The 20,483-nt window shown below is 41.8% G+C and overlaps 1 protein-coding gene across 1 annotated transcript in view; it reads left to right on the forward strand.

Annotated features, from left to right (window-relative positions):
* Positions 1-10,348: 10,348 nt before the first annotated feature.
* LOC110538765 (extracellular serine/threonine protein kinase FAM20C-like) overlaps positions 10,349-20,483 on the forward strand; it is a 77,695-nt gene continuing 67,560 nt past the window's right edge. Inside the window, exons 1-3 of the mRNA XM_036941590.1 lie at positions 10,349-11,847; positions 13,349-13,530; positions 17,784-17,862. Coding sequence (XP_036797485.1) covers positions 11,288-11,847; positions 13,349-13,530; positions 17,784-17,862 — 821 coding nt within the window. The 5' untranslated portion in view covers positions 10,349-11,287. The remainder of the gene's footprint in view (positions 11,848-13,348; positions 13,531-17,783; positions 17,863-20,483) is intronic.

Genomic DNA, 20,483 nt, shown 5'->3' on the forward strand with positions numbered 1-20,483 from the left:
ATTGTGGTGCTGGAAAACCTTGGTAGAGCATGGGTGGAGTAGACATTGTGGTGCTGGAAAACCTTGGTAGAGCATGGGTGGAGTAGGCATTGTGGTGCTGGAAAACCTTGGTAGAGCATGGGTGGAGTAGGCATTGTGGTGCTCATGTGAGTTTTCTTTCTTTTTTTTCTTACTTCAGACCAATGCCTACTTCTCACTTTAAACGTAGGTGTTTCTTTTATAGATCAATTTGTTTGTCTGCACTGTACATTACTTTGGGAACGTTGTGTGCATCCCAAACTGCACCCTATTCCCTATGTTTTGAGCAGGGCCCATAAGGCTCTGGTCATACGTAATGCAATTTATTTTATAGGGAATAGGGTGCCATTTGGGACGCAGACCTTCTATGCAACAGCCCACATTCTCACAGCACAAAGAGCATGAATTGACTGTATGTCATTGATTTCACAGAGCAGAGTAACTGGTAAGCAACTATAGGTAAAGACACCTGCTCTCTGGGTTATGTTTTTTGTAATGATAGAATTGCTGTGAATATTGCCTGGCATGCACAGTTAGTATGTGAGGGGGAACTAGGGTGTGATGTCCTTGGTTCTCTTCAAGTATGTGCAAGGTGTTGGTTCCTACAGGGAGAGTGACATAGCTCAAATCAATGCACACACACACACGCACACACACACAGACACACACACGCACGCACGCATGCACGCAGAGACACACACACACACACACAAAACACACAAGACAACACATGTCAATAACACATCACTTATATCATCCATCCAGATCTAGCTATCATCTCTAGCTGAGAGCTGGAGTGCTGATGCCTCATGCATCCATCATACCCACAATGCCCTGGTTAGCAGACAGACACAGTCGTCGTCACTCCTCCAAGGTCCCCTTCAGACTGCTATCAGAAGACACAGAATAGATGATCTCTGTCTGTCTTTCAGTCTTTTATTTACCGACCTCTTTGAGTATTGCAATATGCATCATATTTACCTCAGTCACTGCTTGTGATGTAGACTTGTTTTGTGTCATTTCTTATAAATGGTTTCATATTGCAGTGAATGCTCTACAGACACCTGTGCAGACTGATGTGTTCAGTTTGTTGAATGGGAGCTGTTTCAGAGGTTAGCAGAATGAACAGAATGCACCACCTATCATCGACCCACAGTAAAGCAGACACAGCAAAACGGACGGGCTGACAGACAGACCCCCATGCAAGCACACACACACACACACAAACAAACTTGGTTTAGAAAACTATATAAGTACGCTCGCAAAGAACCTCGCGCTCAGTCCCACCTTTTAAAACACTAATTAATTAACCATTCTATTGAGCCAAAGAGGTTCAGTTCAACATTCTACATTGAGCATACATACAATCCTATCCCCTTCAGTCAGTCTACAACAGTCCAGCTCAGCCCTCGGGGCAAGATGAGCACTGCTGCCTCAGTCACACCCACACTCCTCTGTGTATATAGCCAAAGTTAGACAGACCAATGTCTAGAATCTGAAATATGCAATGATTTCTCCCTTCTTACATTTTCCAATTTCTACTGAAAAATAGTGTTTGTGTGTGTTCCCTCCCTTATTCTTTTATTTTTGTACAGAAACTGAGAGAGATTGAGTCCTCCAGCTCTTCAGCTCCAACCAGTCAATGGTGGGAATAATTCCAGTCCCGCCGAGGGTAACTATGCCTGTCTGAGGTCACCCCGTCTCTTAGGCGTTAAAGGCCACCAACCTAGGGCAATGTACTTAAGAATTCACACCACTGAGTCAATACTTTGTAGATGCACCTTTGGCAGCACTTACAGCTGTGAGTTCTCTGGATGAGTTTCTAACAGTTTTCCACACCTGGATTTGCAACATTTGCCCATTATTCTTTATAAAATTCTTCAAGCTGTCAAATTGGTTGTTGATCATTGCTAGACAACCATTTCCAAGTCTTGCCATATATTTTCAGATTTAAGTCAAAACTGTAACTCGGCCACTCAGGAACATTCACTGTCTTCTTGGTAAGCAACACCAGTGTAGATTTGGCCTTGTGTTTTAGGTTACTGTCCTGCTGAAAGGAGAAATTCTTTCAGAATTCCAAAATGGGGAAAAAGTAATGGGATGTGAATACTTTCTGAAGCCGTGCGTGTGTGTGTGTGTGTGTGTGTGTGTGTGTGTGTGTGTGTGTGTGTGTGTGTGTGTGTGTGTGTGTGTGTGTGTGTGTGTGTGTGTATGTGTTATGAATAACTTCACTTGTTTCATATGTCAACCTGAACTCAGTCCACGTGTATTAAATATTTTCCAAGACGTGCTATAAAAATAATACATTTCTCCCTTCCAACATACACAATCATGGTCCTGGAATGAATAGCCCGAGGGTGATAACGATTACAGTTTATTATAGATGTCATTTCTATACCTGCTCAGTGGGTGTCTACCTAGCTGAATAAAATAATGAATTCCACTTCCTTGTCACAAGAAGAGTACAGATATGAAGAATGACTATAAATCACAAAGACATTTAAGACTTTTGAAAGGCACCTCTGATGTTCTTCTGCTTCCTCTCATGACTTCAGTCTCTACCCTTTTATTAAACAGACAATCTGGGATTGGTACATAATATATCTTTTTTTACTTTTACATTTTGATTTCATGGATCCTTGCATCTATAGCTCTGTCTATGTATTTGAGAGTGGTTACATGTATCCAACCCCGTCCATCAACTCTTAAACACAACAAGTGGTGGGGTGCTCGCTTTGCTGTTGCTTCAATCCCAGATTGCCCCCTTTAAAACACATGATTCATATTACCCAAAACCTTTGTTGCTTGAATCCCAGATTGCCCCCTTTAAAACACATGATTCATATTACCCAAAACCTTTGTTGCTTGAATCCCAGATTGCCCCTTTTAAAACACATGACTCATATTACCCAAAACCTTTGTTGCTTGAATCCCAGATTGCCTCCTTTAAAACACATGATTCATATTACCCAAATCCTTTGTTGCTTGAATCCCAGATTGCCTCCTTTAAAACACATGATTCATATTACCCAAAACCTTTGTTGCTTGAATCTCAGATTGCCTCCTTTAAAACACATGATTCATATTACCCAAATCCTTTGTTGCTTGAATCCCAGATTGTCCCCTTTAAAACACATGATTCATATTACCCAAAACCTTTGTTGCTTGAATCCCAGATTGCCTCCTTTAAAACACATGATTCATATTACCCAAAACCTTTGTTGCTTGAATCCCAGATTGCCCCTTTTAAAACACATGACTCATATTACCCAAAACCTTTGTTGCTTGAATCCCAGATTGCCTCCTTTAAAACACATGATTCATATTACCCAAATCCTTTGTTGCTTGAATCCCAGATTGCCTCCTTTAAAACACATGATTCATATTACCCAAAACCTTTGTTGCTTGAATCTCAGATTGCCTCCTTTAAAACACATGATTCATATTACCCAAATCCTTTGTTGCTTGAATCCCAGATTGTCCCCTTTAAAACACATGATTCATATTACCCAAAACCTTTGTTGCTTGAATCCCAGATTGCCTCCTTTAAAACACATGATTCATATTACCCAAAACCTTTGTTGCTTGAATCCCAGATTGTCCCCTTTAAAACACATGATTCATATTACCCAAATCCTTTGTTGCTTGAATCCCAGATTGCCCCCTTTAAAACACATGATTCATATTACCCAAAACCTTTGTTGCTTGAATCCCAGATTGCCCCCTTTAAAACACATGATTCATATTACCCAACTCCTTTGTTGCTTCAATCCCAGATTGCCCCCTTTAAAACACATGATTCATATTACCCAAAACCTTTGTTGCTTGAATCCCAGATTGCCCCCTTTAAAATACATGATTCATATTACCCAAAACCTTTGTTGCTTGAATCCCAGATAGCCCCCTTTAAAACACATGATTCATATTACCCAAATCCTTTGTTGCTTGAATCCCAGATTGTCCCCTTTAAAACACATGATTCATATTACCCAAAACCTTTGTTGCTTGAATCCCAGATTTCCCCCTTTAAAACACATGATTCATATTACCCAAATCCTTTGTTGCTCGACATTAGTACCTGGCCATCAATAAAGCTATTCATACAACAGACAATAACTTTGTCCTTTTAATCAGATTCCAGTGCATAGAATTTTGCTTTCTTTGTAATAGAGGTAGACTGTATTGAACAATCCACAGGGAATGGTAGTTACTCTTTGTATGATGAAGACCCTTGTCATGATGCATTATAAATATGCCTTATGCCATATTTTATAATTATGCCATACAGATGAAGTCGGAAGTTTACATATACCTTAACCAAATACATTTAAACTCAACATTTAAGCTTCAACTTCCTGACTGATGTCTTGAGATGTTGCTTCAATATACCCACAAAATGTTTCATCCTCATGATGCCATATATTTTGTGAAGTGCACCAGTCCCTCCTGTAGCCAAGAACCCCCACTTCAGTCCCATCAGTCCCTCCTGTATCAAAGCACCCCCACCATCCCAACGGTTGGGATGGTGTTCTTCGGCTTGCAAGCCTCCCCCTTTTTCCTCCAAACACAACGATGGTGATTATGGCCAAACAGCTCTATTTTTGTTTCATCAGACCAGAGGACATTTCTCCAAAAAGTACGATCTTTGTCCCCATGTGCCGTTGCAAACCGTAGTCTGGCTGTTTTATGGCGGTTTTGGAGCAGTGGCTTCTTCCTTGCTGAGCGGCCTTTCAGGTTATGTTGATATAGGACTTGTTGTACTGTGGATATATAAACTTTTGTACCTGTTTCCTCCAGCATCTTCACAAGGTCCTTTGCTGTTTTCTGGGATTGATTTGCACTTTTTGCACCAAAGTACGTTCAACTCTAGGAGACAGAATGCGTCTAGTTCCTGAGCGGTATGACAGCAGCGTGGTCCCATGGTGTTTATACTTGAGTACTATTTTTTGTACAGATGAACGTGGTACCTTCAGGCGTTTGGAAATTGCTCCCAAGGATGAACCAGACCTGTGGAGGTCTATAATATTTTTTCTGAGGCTGATTTCTTTTGATTTTCCCATGATGTTAAGAAAAGAGGCACTGAGTTTGAAGGTAGGCCTTGAAATACATCCACAGGTACACCTCCAATTGACAAAAAATATGTAAATTAGCCAATCAGAAGCTTCTAAAGCCATGACATAATTTTCTGGAATTTTCCAAGCTGTTTAAAGGCACTGTCAACTTAGTGTATGTAAACTTCTGAATCAGTGGAATTGTGATACAGTGATAATCTGTAAACAATTGTTGGAACAATGCACAAAGTAGATGTCCTAACCAACTTGCCAAAACAATAGTTTGTTTACAAGAAATTTGTGGAGTGGTTGAAAAACACGTTTTAATAACTCCAACCTAAGTGTATGTAAACTTCAGTTTTCAACTGTATATTAAGCATAATGCATTATAATGTACAACAGGCTTTAATAACTGCTTATAACCCTGTAACTACATGCATAAAGCATAATGAGCAGGCTGTGTAATGCCAAATGAAGCATTATGAACAGGCTGTGTAAGGCCAAATGAAGCATTATGAACAGGCTGTGTAAGTCCAAATGATGCATTATGAACAGGCTGTGTAAGGCCAAATGAAGCATTATGAACAGGCTGTGTAATGCCAAATGAAGCATTATGAACAGGCTGTGTAATGCCAAATGAAGCATTATGAACAGGCTGTGTAAGGCCAAATGAAGCATTATGAACAGGCTGTGTAATGCCAAATGAAGCATTATGAACAGGCTGTGTAAGGCCAAATGAAGCATTATGAACAGGCTGTGTAAGGCCAAATGAAGCATTATAATGTATCATAATGTCCTTTGTTCTTGAAATTGTATTTTCTCTTCCATTTGTATGCAGAAAGTGTACAGGGCTGAAATCAACTATGTATGTCCTCAAAAACGACATGTTCAGACTGGTTCCTACTGCTTTGAAATGAGCATTGTTTCTCAGATGTAATAACACATTACATATTTCTCTCTCTCTCTCTGTCAGTCAGAACCAATTGCATATTGATGCGAGCTGGGGCATTGACTACCTTTACACTTAGAGCTTAGCATCAGTGGATTCTCAGACGTCTGTTCATGCCAAATTGTTTTGTCTGGAAACACAAGATGAATTGGGACAGCAGGCTCGCCTTTGGGGAGAACAATTTGTTTACTTGTTAGCTTTAAGATCCTATTTTATTTATTTAGATGTGCAAATCTGGCAGGGGCATGAACTTGAACACAAATGCCTCTGGGACAAGAGACAGAAGCCAAGTGAAACTCTTCCATTCTGTCCCAGTTAGTGGTGCCTTCAGAAGCATAGTGTACACACACACACGTGCACACACACACACACACACACACACACACACACACACACACACACACACACACATACACACACAAACCCCTCCCTCCCCTCCATTTCACATCATATGTATTCCCCATCATTTCTATTTATTTTACAGTAATGTTTTAAGCGGTAGACATTCTCGCCCATAGATAGTTCATGTTTATTGCTCCACATTGCTGTGCATCCCACACGGTTGAACCTGTGTGGCACATGACGAGGTAAATAGATTTTCTGCATGAGGAGTGTGTTGTATATTTAGCCAGTCAAAAGGCCTATAATTGGCAGATTGAATAAACTCCAAGGCACTTAAGCGGTTATTCATTTAATCCTCTTCCTCTGCTTACATCCCAAATGGCACTCTATTCCCTACATAGTGCACTACTTTTGACCAGAGCCCTATGGAGGTAGTGCACTAGCTAATAGGGTGCCATTTGGGATGGAAATTTAGGTGCCAGGCTAGCTCTTGCTGCAGCATGTAATAATTGCATGTTTTTTTTGCTGTCGTAATGAAATGTTTGTCTCATTTTCTCACAACAGATAGTTATTGTTATCATTCACTTTCAGAAGGAGGTATTCAAGTTGTTGATGCATAACAGCCATCACAACACATTCATATGCATTAATGAGATCCTTATATTAATGAGATCCAGTATTGAAGTCTTTAGGTTAAGTACAGAGATTAGGTATAGTGCCTATCATAGCCCATCATCTTCAGACAGTTAATCACAGACAGACAGACAGACAGACGGACAGACGGACAGACGGGCAGACGGGCAGACTGGCCATCTGGCATTTTGGGCAAATGCCATGTGAGCTGGTCCATTTTAATCCAGTGGGCCTATCTAACTTGTTTTTCTTTCACAAAATGATCTTTATTTGGCTAATAATGGTGTATAGGATGATGTATTAAAAATATTAGGGCTAATTTCTGGTCCTAATGCACCCCTGCAGACAGACACACAGACAGACACACAGACAGACACAGACACAGATACAGACACACAGACACAGAGGGGAGTGGGGACATGGGCTTGCCAAAAAAGGAGTTATCTTGAACCTAAAAGGTTAGGAGAACTCTTTGAAGAACTGTTTTTGGTTCCAGGTAGAACCCTTTTGGTTCCAGGTAGAACTCTTTCCACAGAGGAACCCAAGAGGGTTCTACCTGGAATCAAAAAGGGTTGTTTTTCCTGTTGGGACAGCTGAAGATGCCTTTCGGAATCCTTCTCTCTAAGAATGTAGCTTCATGTCATGGCGTATGGGTATGTGCAACTGCACGTCAAGTGTATCCACCAAGTTGGACCAGCATGCTCCAGTGGTGTCTAGGCCTGCAGTTGATGTAGTCTAATGGACCAAGTCCACAAGGTTTCCTATATTATAGGCTTCAGAGCATCAGTGTCGACTGTGGGCCCGGCTCCATGAGGGGGAAAAGGGGGACTTAGCCCTCTCATTTGAAACTTGAGCCCCTCAGTTTTAGTTTTATGTCGTTACATAAAAACAGCAAAAAAGTTCAAATAATTGAATGAAAGGTTGGCGCAAAAACTGTATCTCCGCTGCCCCAGCACCATGGACAGAGGGGCTGTGTGTAGGGGATAGGTTATGGAAAGCCACTGGGATGGTTTGGTATGACTTCTTTGGGTTTCCTAAAAAGTGGGGGAAAACACTTCTGAATTGTGGTAGGCTACTGTAAGTGAATAACGTGATACTCCTCTGCCTGTAATATTTGATTTTGATTCATAAGGGCGGGGTCAAGATTACTGTTGAAGCTGCTTCACAAAAGACAGTACAGTATGAAGATAAGCTCAAACTGCTTCTCCAATAGAAATCCACGATCATTTATGTAGGTGATGTCATGGCGACATTGGCTAGCTAATAAGCTTATGCGCAAAAATACATAATCGGGCCTAACAATCATCCCACTCCGAACTGCACATTTTATAGGCCTTCAAATCAAAGGCATCAAACCACAGAGGCCACTGCCAAGCCCAGCAGCTATGATGCTGCCTAGCTCCATCTAGCTCCCCATGCAGAGCCCACCCATCCTTCCACAAGTGCCGCCAGGATGCTGGCTCCACAGCCCCCTCCGCCTCCTACTGTTCCTGATAATCTTGGAGCCCAAGTTAGCCTGGAATCCTACGCTAGTGGCCTAGCCACCGGTTTTCTGTCCAAAAACGTTAATTTAATAGCAACGGGTTCATAGGAAGAGGGTGTCTGGGATATTCAGTTACTGCAGAATTCAATATAATTCCAATGCAAGAACCCAAATGACGCCCCTGTGTAGAGCTACATATTGGTGTTTCTTCATAGAAATAGATACATTCTATAATGGTTTTCTTGGTGCCTATTGGTTTCTGTGATTGTAAACTATACCTGTTGGATACGTGTTTATGGTAGGCTGGCATTGCTTAATTGATTACATGGATTGAATTTAATCCACAGAAGTCTATTGTGCCATATCAAACACGTAGCTTTACTCATGAGCAGCCTGGTTTTCCATGTTTGGGCCTATTCACCTATTTGTTTAGCAAGATAGCTGTGCATGGCTACATGTCACTAGCCTGTAGGCTCTGTTTTTGTTATGTGGATCTCCATTTGCCTTTTGTTTACTGCTAATGTAACTAGGCTAAATATATATTGAACAACAATATGAAGAAATCAGTGAATTAAAAAAATAATAATTAGGCCCTAATCTATGGATTTCACATAACTGAGAACACAGATATGTGTCTGTTGGTTACAGATACCTTAAACAATGGGCATCACAATGGGCCTCTGGATCTCATCACAGTATTTTTGTGCATTCAAATTGCCAATCGATAAAATGCAATTGTGTTCGTTGTCTGTAGCTTATGCCTGCCCGTACAATAACCCCACCGCCACCATGGGGCACTCTGTTCACAATGTTGACATCAGCAACTCACTCGCCCACACAACTCCATACACATGGTCTGAGGTTATGAGGCCAGTTGGACTTCCTGCCAAATTCTCTAAAATGACGTTGGAGGCGGCTTATGTTTGAGAAGTTAACATTCAATTATCTGCCAACAGCTCTGGTTGACATTCCTGCAGTCAGCATGCCAATTGCACGCTCCCTCAAAACATTCAACATCTGTGGCATTGTGTTGTGTGACAAAACTGCACATTTTAGAATGGCCTTTTATTTTCCACAGCACAAGGTGCACCTGTGTAATGATCATGCTCTTTAATCAGCTTCTTGACATGCCACACCTGTCAGGCGGATTGTTTATCTTGGCAAAGAAGAAATGCTCACTAACAGGTATATAAACACATTTGTGAACAAAATATGAGAGAAATACGCTTATTGTGTGTATGAAACTTTTATTTCAGCTCATGAAACATGGGACCAACAGTTTACATGTTGTGTTTATATATTTGTTCAGTGTAGATTGTGTCATTCCTTTATTTATCTGATATTTTGTTTACTAGGCTTACTTGGTACTGTTGTTCTGTTTTCCTTCACTCGTTTGTATTGCAGTATTTTTGTTTGAATTTTGGTAAAACAGCTGTATGTATGGCTGCATTCACATCAGCTGTTTGTCATAGGTGATTTACCCTATCTATCTTGCAGCCTATTCATTACCAAAACGGCCTTGCTTTAGTGTGCAGGGCGCTTTCCATTGTACTGATACAGCGCAGCGGAGAGAGGTTGGAGAGAAATATGTAGCCTGTCACTTCAAAAGCACTCAATCAATGATCTCGGATCCTCGACATTTGAATTTTATGTGTATTGTGGTATAGCGTGAAATAAGCCGAATTTAATATGATTCAAATGCAAGAACACCCCAAAAGTGTGCCCCTTCACCGATTTCAACTTCCCCCTTTATCCTGGCGCAGGGTCTGGTCGACTGCACAGTGGTACATAGCAGTATTGCGATTAGAAATAGAAGACGCCCTCTTCTTGCGCTATGGAGAGTTGCAGCCAGGTTTACAGTATATCGTTCCAACACGCTTTCTGAAGCTCTCTCTCTTTTTATGTCACTATCGCTGTTTGCATGTAGACGCAGCCAATCTCTTCCCTATGACGCCGGCGAGGCTGGGCTCAGACGGGTTTGATCATAATATTTAACACACCCACCCAGTAAGAGCACGATACTAGTTCGAATGAGAAGTATAACAGCCACAGGACAAGTGGAAGCGAAAATCTCTGCACCTGCCAAGCGGTGTAGCCTACTGGCTCTGCTGTTCCTTGAACGGAAAGACGGAGACGGGAGATTTATATTTTTGACAGGATCTGGCCTAGTCTTGCATCCAGGTATCTTCAGCTGACAAAGCGTCACATGTTTTTTTTTAAATCTCGTCGATTTTTTTGCGTTGCTTTTCTTTAACGCATTTTTTTGTGCCTGTTGCTATTTCCTACAAGGACGGTGGCTACATTTTTTAATCTGAAATTGAATAAAGACTGTCCCTCGGACTTTTAACAAAAATGACGATTGGACAGCATTGACACGTTTTTATGCTCAGCATTGCATGTTCTGAGGATGGAACAGTGCTTTCGCAACGCAATTGTGCTAAAACACGTTTAAAATTCCCTAAACTGTTCACTGCTATTACGATTAGATATTGTTTTGTGCCGTATTCAGAATAGCCACAGACCTATTTGCTTTAAGGTGCCTGCTCTCCGCAATGAGTCGGCATGTCCATCTGGTTGAATATGAATAATTCAGTATTTTCTAAAAGACCAGCGCTCTGTGCGTAAACATGGAGTTTCTGATATAACACGGATTATGTTTGGAATGACCAGAAAAAATATCTAAATTATCTACATTGGGTTTTTGCTCCATATTTCACATGTACTATACTTTTTTATATATATCGGTGTTGTGCGCTGCTTTTATGGTTTAGTGATATAACAACAACTACTTAGAAGTGAATCCTGTACAAAATGATCAAGATGATACTGTTTCGTAAATTTCGAGTTTTGATACTCATGGTGTTTTTGGTGGCGTGCACCATGCACATTATGATAGACTTGCTCCCAAAACTAGAGAAGCGAGCGGCGGGACCGCAAACCGGCAACGGTGGCTGCCAGTGCACTCACAACCCGAGCGAGGAGGCCGGGAGCTGGGGGAAGCAACGCGCTAGGTCGGTGGCGGAACCGGGCTGGCCTAACAAACACACGCTGAGAATCCTGCAAGATTTTAGCAACGAGCCGAGCTCAAACCTCACGTCCCATTCCCTGGAAAAAATCCCTGCCGCTGGGGAGAGAGCGGAGTCTTTCAAACAAATGAAACAGTACGACGGGGCAGCGGATAACCAGAAGCCGCTCATCAGAGACGCCAGCGGGGGTAAGACCGTTGCTGCGCCCGGTATCTTCCGGCTGCCGTCTCTGTTCGAGCATCCTTTATACAAGACGGACCTGCCGACCCTCACAGACGACGACACCTTGTTCAACGTCAATACTGACATCAGGTTATATCCGAAAGCAGCGGGGAATCAAGAATGGTAAGCTGGGGATCAAATGAATCAGGCGTATCACCTTATAAGAAATCAAGGTGACAGGTGTATAGTGCCATAAATTGATTATTACCCTCAAGCAACCGTTACTTAAATTGACTTCCTCCCTGGCTTTCACTGTTTTAATTAAATGAATACAAAAGTGATATTAATAACTAATGGTCCACTTGTCCAGATACTTGAACTGAACATCAGTCAGTGTATCTCTGCTTGCTATCCACTACACCCCGTAGCTTAAAGGCTACATGACTATATATACATGACTTATTGTCCATACACTATTCATTGCACCTACTGCAAAGTGGTAGTCATGCATGTAAACCCATTCTTTATTCTCTACTGCTATCTCTCTCCATCCATCTATCTATCATAATTTCTCCTCACACTCTCTCCATTCTATGGGGAGATCGTTAACTGGAAGACAATCCAATCTCTCTATTCAACTCTTCCTCTCCACCTCTACCGTTGTGTAGTGAATAAACTATCTATCCATCCTTTCTTTTGATCTGAACTGTGGTGGTCTTCTGAGCACCCCTCTGCCCTCTGCACCTGTAGGCTACTTACCTATTTTATTCTGCCGTGGTTTACTCTAATATCTAATGATCTCCTAAGCATGTGGGGGTAGGAATACTATTTTCATACTTATTGTGTTATTACAATGTAACAACTTAATTAAGAAAAGAGAGTTTGGCCACAGATATGTGTCCTGTATTCAACCAACACTGTAGGCATAGATGTTAGGTTATTTGATTTGACTGTAGCCAATGTATGACTTCAATAACGATGCTGTTTATGTTCAATCATGTGTAAACAACATATTGATTGAATTTCAATGGTGAGTCTCTCCAATTTATTTTATGATGATGTGATTGCCATATATGGTGGTTACATCATAAACATTGGCTTGAGGTTTGCTTAGCAAAATAGTGTTGTTTATTACAGCACTATTTTACACCTTCATTAAGCGGCAGCTTCCTTGATATTGCATGTAGGACTCTACTTTGACGGCCGGTGTGATATTTGATTTAATTCATGTCATTTGATTAGACTTAATTACATTTATAAGGAAACTTTTTGATAACCTGGATACCATCATAAAAATCTGAAATCCATCCAATCCCAAAGCAGACCCTGTAACACACCCATTAATGCAGGAGAATACTGTGAGGCTTATGAACACACCTGAGGCTGGTGGGAGGAGCTACAGTGTAGGAGGACAGGATCATTGTAATGTCTGGAATGGAATCAATGGAACGGAGTCCAACACGTTGTTACCATGTGTCTGATGTGGTACCATTCCATTTATTCCATTCCAGCCATTACAATGAGCCCAACCTCCTATAGCTTCTCCCACTAGCCTCCTCTGCTGTAGCAGTCATCTTTGTTACCAAACCTGTAGCAGTGAATTAGACAATGCATTGACAGTTGAGCTCCTCTCCTCTTCTCCTTTCCTACAACTCATCCCTCGCTTCTGTTCTCCATCCACTAGGCACAATGAAGCTAACGTGGAAGAGGAGGAGTACCCCCCTACAGGGGAGGTGACAGCCGAGTCCTACCCCAACTGGCTTCGCTTCCACATCGGTATCAACCGCTACGAACTCTACTCCAGACACAACCCTGTCCTGGACTCCCTGCTCAAGGATCTGGTCACCCAGAGGATCACCAGTGTGGGTGAGTCTGGGATGAACTAGAATACCAAGAATACTGTGCAGTGCATCTCTGTGAGACTGTTGTGGATGGAGGGAGGGAGGGATGGAGGGAGGGAGGGAGGTAGGGAGGTAGGGAGGGAGGGAGGGAGGGAGGGAGGGAGGGAGGGAGGGAGGGAGGGAGGGAGGGAGGTAGGGATGGAGTGAGGGAGGGAGGGAGGGAGGGAGGGAGGTAGGGAGGTAGGGATGGAGGGAGGGAGGGAGGGAGGGAGGGAGGGAGGGAGGGAGGGAGGGAGGGAGGGAGGGAGGGAGGGAGGGAGGGAGGGAGGGAGAAAAAAAAACTATGATACACACATAGACACTTAAGTAAAGGCATTATATAGAAAGCCACATTTAATCAACATCCGGTGCTTTTGTCCCAATGCTGGGTTTCAATTAAATCGCCCTTCATTTTTACCTGAGGCCCTTGTTACAGATAGCAAATACATTCAGAGGAAGTGAAAAATAGATGAAAAACCATCAATCCTTCTGTGTCAAACAGTTTGGTTATGGAAAATAATCTTTCAGACCTCAAAGCAATCATACCGAGTGTTTAGGTGACATTATGTGGCTGTCGCAGGCTTAATGTGTCCACCTCTGTGACTGCTACTGTTCCCACTGGAGAGCTACAGCTGCAATGAAGTACACTCACCAGTCTGAGGTCTGCCATATCATAAACCTGTGTGTGTGTAAGGGGCTCGGGGTGGCTGTGTGGGTGTGTGTGTGTGCCTGCATGCGAGGGATACATACGTACACAGTCTCGTGTCTATGCTGATGTTTGTGTGCATGCAAAGACGAGGGCTAAAATAAGAACCGCTGCACCACGCCATTAAAGTTCCCTCCAGCATTGATATTAGTTCCTCAATCACTCCTGGACAGGATGTAATCACTCGTGCTCCATGGCACCTCTTGTTCTAGGTGTGTGTCACCCACTGTTTCCATTGCTCTGCCCATCAATCAACTGCATCTGCACTCAGAGATGGCCATATAAAACGCTGTGTGTGTAGGGGAAGCAATGTGGGGGTTGTGGAGGAGTGTGTGTGTGTGTGTGTGTGTGTGTGTGTGTGTGAGTGTGTGTGTGAGTGTGTGTGTGTGTGTGCATACTGTACCTCCACACAGACAACACAGGGTGCAGATATTGAGGAAAGTTTCCACTTCAGCATTTTTCCTGCTGATAATGTTTGGTTGAGCCTGTCTCTCTGTAAAGATATGACCTTTTTCTCAGTGTGCAGAACATCTCATAACTCATACATCTACAGAGGCCCAGGTGTGTGTGTGCGTGTGTGTGTGTGTGTGTGTGCGTGCGTGCGTGCGTGCGTGTGTGTGTGTGACCATGCGTGTGTGTGTGCGCGTGTACGCCTGTGTGTGTGTTTGAGAGAGAGGGAGAGAGAGAGAAAGAGAGAGAGAACGCATTCATCAATATGATACAGAAGTGTTCCACCGAGAGGGAGCTTTTGTAAAAAAAAAAATACATTGTCATTTATGAATTCAGGGATGCTCAGATAGAGAGAGCACTATGGGTGGCCATCATAACCGTTGTGGAATGCATAGCAGTGCTTCTACTACAGGTGGCCGTGACTCACACTGTAGGCTACTCTATGCTAACACTGGCCTAGTTTCAATCCACTTGAACCATGAATCTCATTTGAATGTTTCATCAGGGATGACCTTTTTGAGTTTTGTCGATTAGATCAGCGCTTCCCAGCTGGTGCATCTCATCCAGTTCCTTTTGGATCGCGGGTCGCGGCTTATTATCAGTGTCCTAGTTACACACAATGGTTTTGTTTGTGGGGGCGGGTCACAAGCAGTTTTCGAAAGCTTTATATAGAGGTAGGTCACGGTGGCAAAGTGTTTAGACAACTAAAGGATTAATGTTAGATTATCTGATAGCACTATCAATATGACCCAGCAACCGGAAAATCTAATACATCTTGCCCTATAACAAAAGAGAGAAATAGTAAGAGAGAGAGACCTAGCTGGGAGAGAGAGAGTTTAAGAAAGACAGAGTTTAAGTGAGAAATACAGAGAAATAAAGAGAGATTGAGAGAGAAAGACAGAGAAATATAAATAAAGTGAGTGTGAGAGCAAAGGAGAAAGAAAGAGTGAAAGAGGAGACTGCAGGGCTTGTTTACATTGTGGTTAGGCAGAGCTGCAGGGTTGTGTAATATGCTCAAGTTAATGCTCTGTAATATATGGACAAATCCCCTGAAAGCCTGTCCATTATGACAGAAACACAAGCCATTTAGACAGCCCCTCTCAGGCCTTTTGTTAGACAGATAATCAGGCAGAGTCTGGAGCGTGTCTGATTTAGCCTGGCCCACTCCCTCTGCGTGAAACGGAGCGACGGCGCTACGGCCAGATCTGAAGGGAAAGATGGGCGTAGGTAATTGTACTGTTCTTTTACACGGGCGGAGAGAGTTTTGGAGTTGGACAACTTCTAGCCTCCTGGGTAGTCTGGAGTTTCCTAGTTACTGTACAGCCTAACAGGGTTATTGAGTCTTCTCTTTACAATTAAGGAGGAGATCCATGCATGGATTCAGCTGAAGTGTAGTAGCTACTGTTTCCTGTATAATAATGTATTTGTACATCACTGGAATATGATCACTGAAAAGAGCTGAAGGCAATAGTTTGGTAAGACCTCCTATGAAGACACATATTACTGTAAGTGCATTTACAACACTTCACAATGCTTATAATGCATTATGAAGAGGGTGAAGAGGGTATTCACTAAGTGTTACCAATCGTTTGTATTAGGTACGTCAATGTTAAGAAAACACACAGACAGGTTTCGTCAACATCAAAGAGAGGATGGCATTGACGTTTCTCTAAAAGTAGGGTTTTTCTGCTTGCACGAACGCGCACACACACACACACGCTCGCGCATATAGAAATCAGAACCATGGACAGCCACATCATATTAAGTTTATGTTGATTGGACTAAATCGTTTTTGGTATCTTTTAGTTGTCACTGTATTAGACTATGCAGAGGTGATTTGATGATGTTGACATGTTGAAGTGTAAATGGTGCTGGAATAGTGGAGTTTCTGTTTTCTTTGTGACTTACAGTAACTCTCTGTGGTTCTAAATCAATAGTTATTTAGAAGTCTGAAAATGTCAGAAACATGAACTTTCTTGACCATGCTGTGGGTCATGTAACTAACTATCTGTTACTGTACATGGAATATGCTTTGTGGACTTCACTGGACAGAGGATGTTATCCGGTTTTGTGATGAAATAAAGGTTTGGTTGAATTTATTCTGCCACTGTGTCTTCTTATTGTCTCGGCCTTTAGGCCTGTATATCACAGTGTCAAGGCATATGAACCAAACAACACAATTATCACAACAGACAGGTTGTAATATAGCTCTTTGGGTGGGGGGCTTGGCTTCCCCAGTGATTTTACCTACACACTGCTACTGGACAGGTTGTAATATAGCTCTTTGGGGGGGGGGCTTGGCTTCCCCAGGGATTTTACCTACACACTGCTACTGGACAGGTTGTAATATAGCTCTTTGGGGAGGGGGTTTGGGTTCCCCAGTGATTTTACCTACACACTGCTACTGGACAGGTTGTAATATAGCACTTTGGGGGGGGGGGGGGGGGCTTGGGTTCCCCAGGGATTTTACCTACACACTGCTACTGGACAGGTTGTAATATAGCACTTTGGGGGGGGGGGGGGGGGGGGGGGGGGGCTTGGCTTCCCCAGTGATTTTACCTACACACTGCTACTGGACAGGTCGTGGAAGACAATGATTGCAAATTGATTCATATTTCTGGAATATTGATAAGTGTCAGTTGGGAAATTGAGTACGCATCGTCTCAATGCTCATTTTGGCCAAAACACCTTCAGTCTCTAATTATCACTATCGAACACAACAGCAAGTGGCCACGATAAAGGGCCTAATCCAAGTGTTAAATTTGAGATTCAGCCTACTGCGGGACATAGAACTTCATTGCCCCCTAGTGCTCATACGCGATAGGAACATATTCTGCATTGTGAATTCATGTGGAATTTTATACTTTTTCTTAAAACCGGCTGTTTAATAGTTAAGAAAATGTTTCAATTTGTCACATTCCTAGTGGGGTGGGGGAAGGGTGGCCATTGGTGTGTGTGTGTGTGCCTGCGTTTGTGTGTGCCTGCGTGTGTGTGCTCGTGTATGGTCGTGTGGATGTGTGTTTCTGTACCTCAAGATGATACAGTAAATTCACATTTGACCTCTTTGTCTCTTCCCTAAACAGTCATGAAGTCAGGAGGAACTCAACTGAAGCTCATCATGACCTTCCATAACTACGGACAGGCGCTGTTCAAGCCCATGAAGTAAGTACCAATCGTTTGTATAAAATGTACAAGAAGGATGAAGGATAACCTACCTGACATCTCCTCAAGTAGTGTCTGTAGTGTCTGTAGTGTCTGTAATGTCTGTAATGACTGTGGTGCCTGTGGTGCCGGTGGTGCCTGTGGCATCTGTAGCGTATGCGGCATCTGTGGTGTCTGTGGTGCCTGTGGTGTCTGTGGCACATGTAGCGTCTGTAGTGTATGTGGTGTCTGCGGCGCCCGTGGCACCTGTATCGTCGTAGTGTCTGTAGTGTCTGTGGTGTCTGCGGCGCCCGTGGCACCTGTATCGTCGTAGTGTCTGTAGTGTATGTGGTGTCTGCGGCGCCCGTGGCACCTGTATCGTCGTAGTGTCTGTAGTGTCTGTGGCAGATTGAATAAATGTTGACAAAGTAAAAGACCTTCTAATCATCCATTTATGAACGCTAATGACATCATAATATATCACGTTTGCCTATTTATGTCCTAATGATGCCCTACCTATGTCCAATATAATACTATTTATGTCCTATATATGTCCTAATGATGCCCTACCTATGTCCAATATAATACTATTTATGTCCTATATATGTCCTAATGATGCCCTACCTATGTCCAATATAATACTATTTATGTCCTATATATGTCCTAATGATGCCCTACCTATGTCCAATATAATACTATTTATGTCCTAATGATGCCCTACCTATGTCCAATATAATACTATTTATGTCCTATATATGTCCTAATGATGCCCTACCTATGTCCAATATAATACTATTTATGTCCTATTTATGTCCTAATGATGCCCTATCTATGTCCAATATAATACTATTTATGTCCTAATGATGCCCTACCTATGTCCAATATAATACTATTTATGTCCTATTTATGTCCTAATGATGCCCTACCTATGTCCAATATAATACTATTTATGTCCTAATGATGCCCTACCTATGTCCAATATAATACTATTTATGTCCTAATGATGCCCTACCTATGTCCAATATAATACTATTTATGTCCTAATGATGCCCTACCTATGTCCAATATAATACTATTTATGTCCTATTTATGTCCTAATGATGCCCTACCTATGTCCAATATAATACTATTTATGTCCTAATGATGCCCTACCTATGTCCAATATAATACTATTTATGTCCTAATGATGCCCTACCTATGTCCAATATAATACTATTTATGTCCTATTTATGTCCTAATGATGCCCTACCTATGTCCAATATAATACTATTTATGTCCTAATGATGCCCTACCTATGTCCAATATAACACTATTTATATCCTAATGATGCCCTACCTATGTCCAATATAATACTATTTATGTCCTAATGATGCCCTACCTATGTCCAATATAATACTATTTATGTCCTATTTATGTCCTAATGATGCCCTACCTATGTCCAATATAATAGTATTTATGTCCTAATGATGCCCTACCTATGTCCAATATAATACTATTTATGTCCTAATGATGCCCTACCTATGTCCAATATAATACTATTTATGTCCTAATGATGCCCTACCTATGTCCAATATAATACTATTTATGTCCTAATGATGCCCTACCTATGTCCAATATAATACTATATATGTCCTAATGATGTCCTACCTATGTCCAATATAATACTATTTATGTCCTAATGATGCCCTACCTATGGCCAATATAATGCTATTTATGTCCTATTTATGTCCTAATGATGCCCTACCCATGTCCAATATAATAATATTTATGTCCTAATGATGCCCTACCTATGTCCACTATAATACTATTTATGTCCTAATGATGCCCTACCTATGTCCAATATAATACTATTTATGTCCTAATGATGCCCTACCTATGTCCAATATAATACTATTTATGTCCTAATGATGCCCTACCTATGTCCAATATAATACTATTTATGTCCTATTTATGCTCTATTATGTCTTAGTTATGCCATATTTTGTCCTATTTATGTCCCATTTATGTCCAATTTAATTCTATTTATGCCCTAATTATATCCTATTCATGTCCTATTTATGCCCTATTTATATCCTATTTATGTCATTTTTATACCCTATTTATGCTAAGACAGGCCGCCATTTACTTTGCTTCTTTTACTCTACTTTACTCTTTTAACACCAAATCCTATATCAAACTCCCTGATGTGCTTGATCAACTAAAGGAATGAACAAAGTGCTACCTAAAAACCAAACATTTTATTTCAGGGAAAAACAACCAGAATAAATGCTAGACATTTCAACTGCTGCGCTCATGACTGGTTAGGATCCATCATTCATTTTCTGTCTGATCTGTTCTAGTGGGGAATGATCAGTCTGTTTTCTATGAATTAATGAATTAACATCAACAGGCTTACGTGTTAATTAAAAAGATAACCCAGAGCCGTCACACCAAGCTCTTGGGGGAGACATTTTGCCAACATAAGCACGGCACATAAAAACCATCCAGCTGAGTTATTATGCCCAGTGAATTCCCCCACCGTTAAAACAGACTGTGTGTGTGTGTGTGTGTGTGTGTGTGTGTGTGTGTGTGTGTCTTGGCTAACTTGCCTGTGATCAAACAGTAATTGCTCAAGAGCCCACTTTGACACATTGGATGCTGGC

Source organism: Oncorhynchus mykiss, chromosome 13, assembly GCF_013265735.2.
Source record: "Oncorhynchus mykiss isolate Arlee chromosome 13, USDA_OmykA_1.1, whole genome shotgun sequence".
Classification (NCBI taxonomy): Eukaryota; Metazoa; Chordata; class Actinopteri; order Salmoniformes; family Salmonidae; genus Oncorhynchus; species Oncorhynchus mykiss.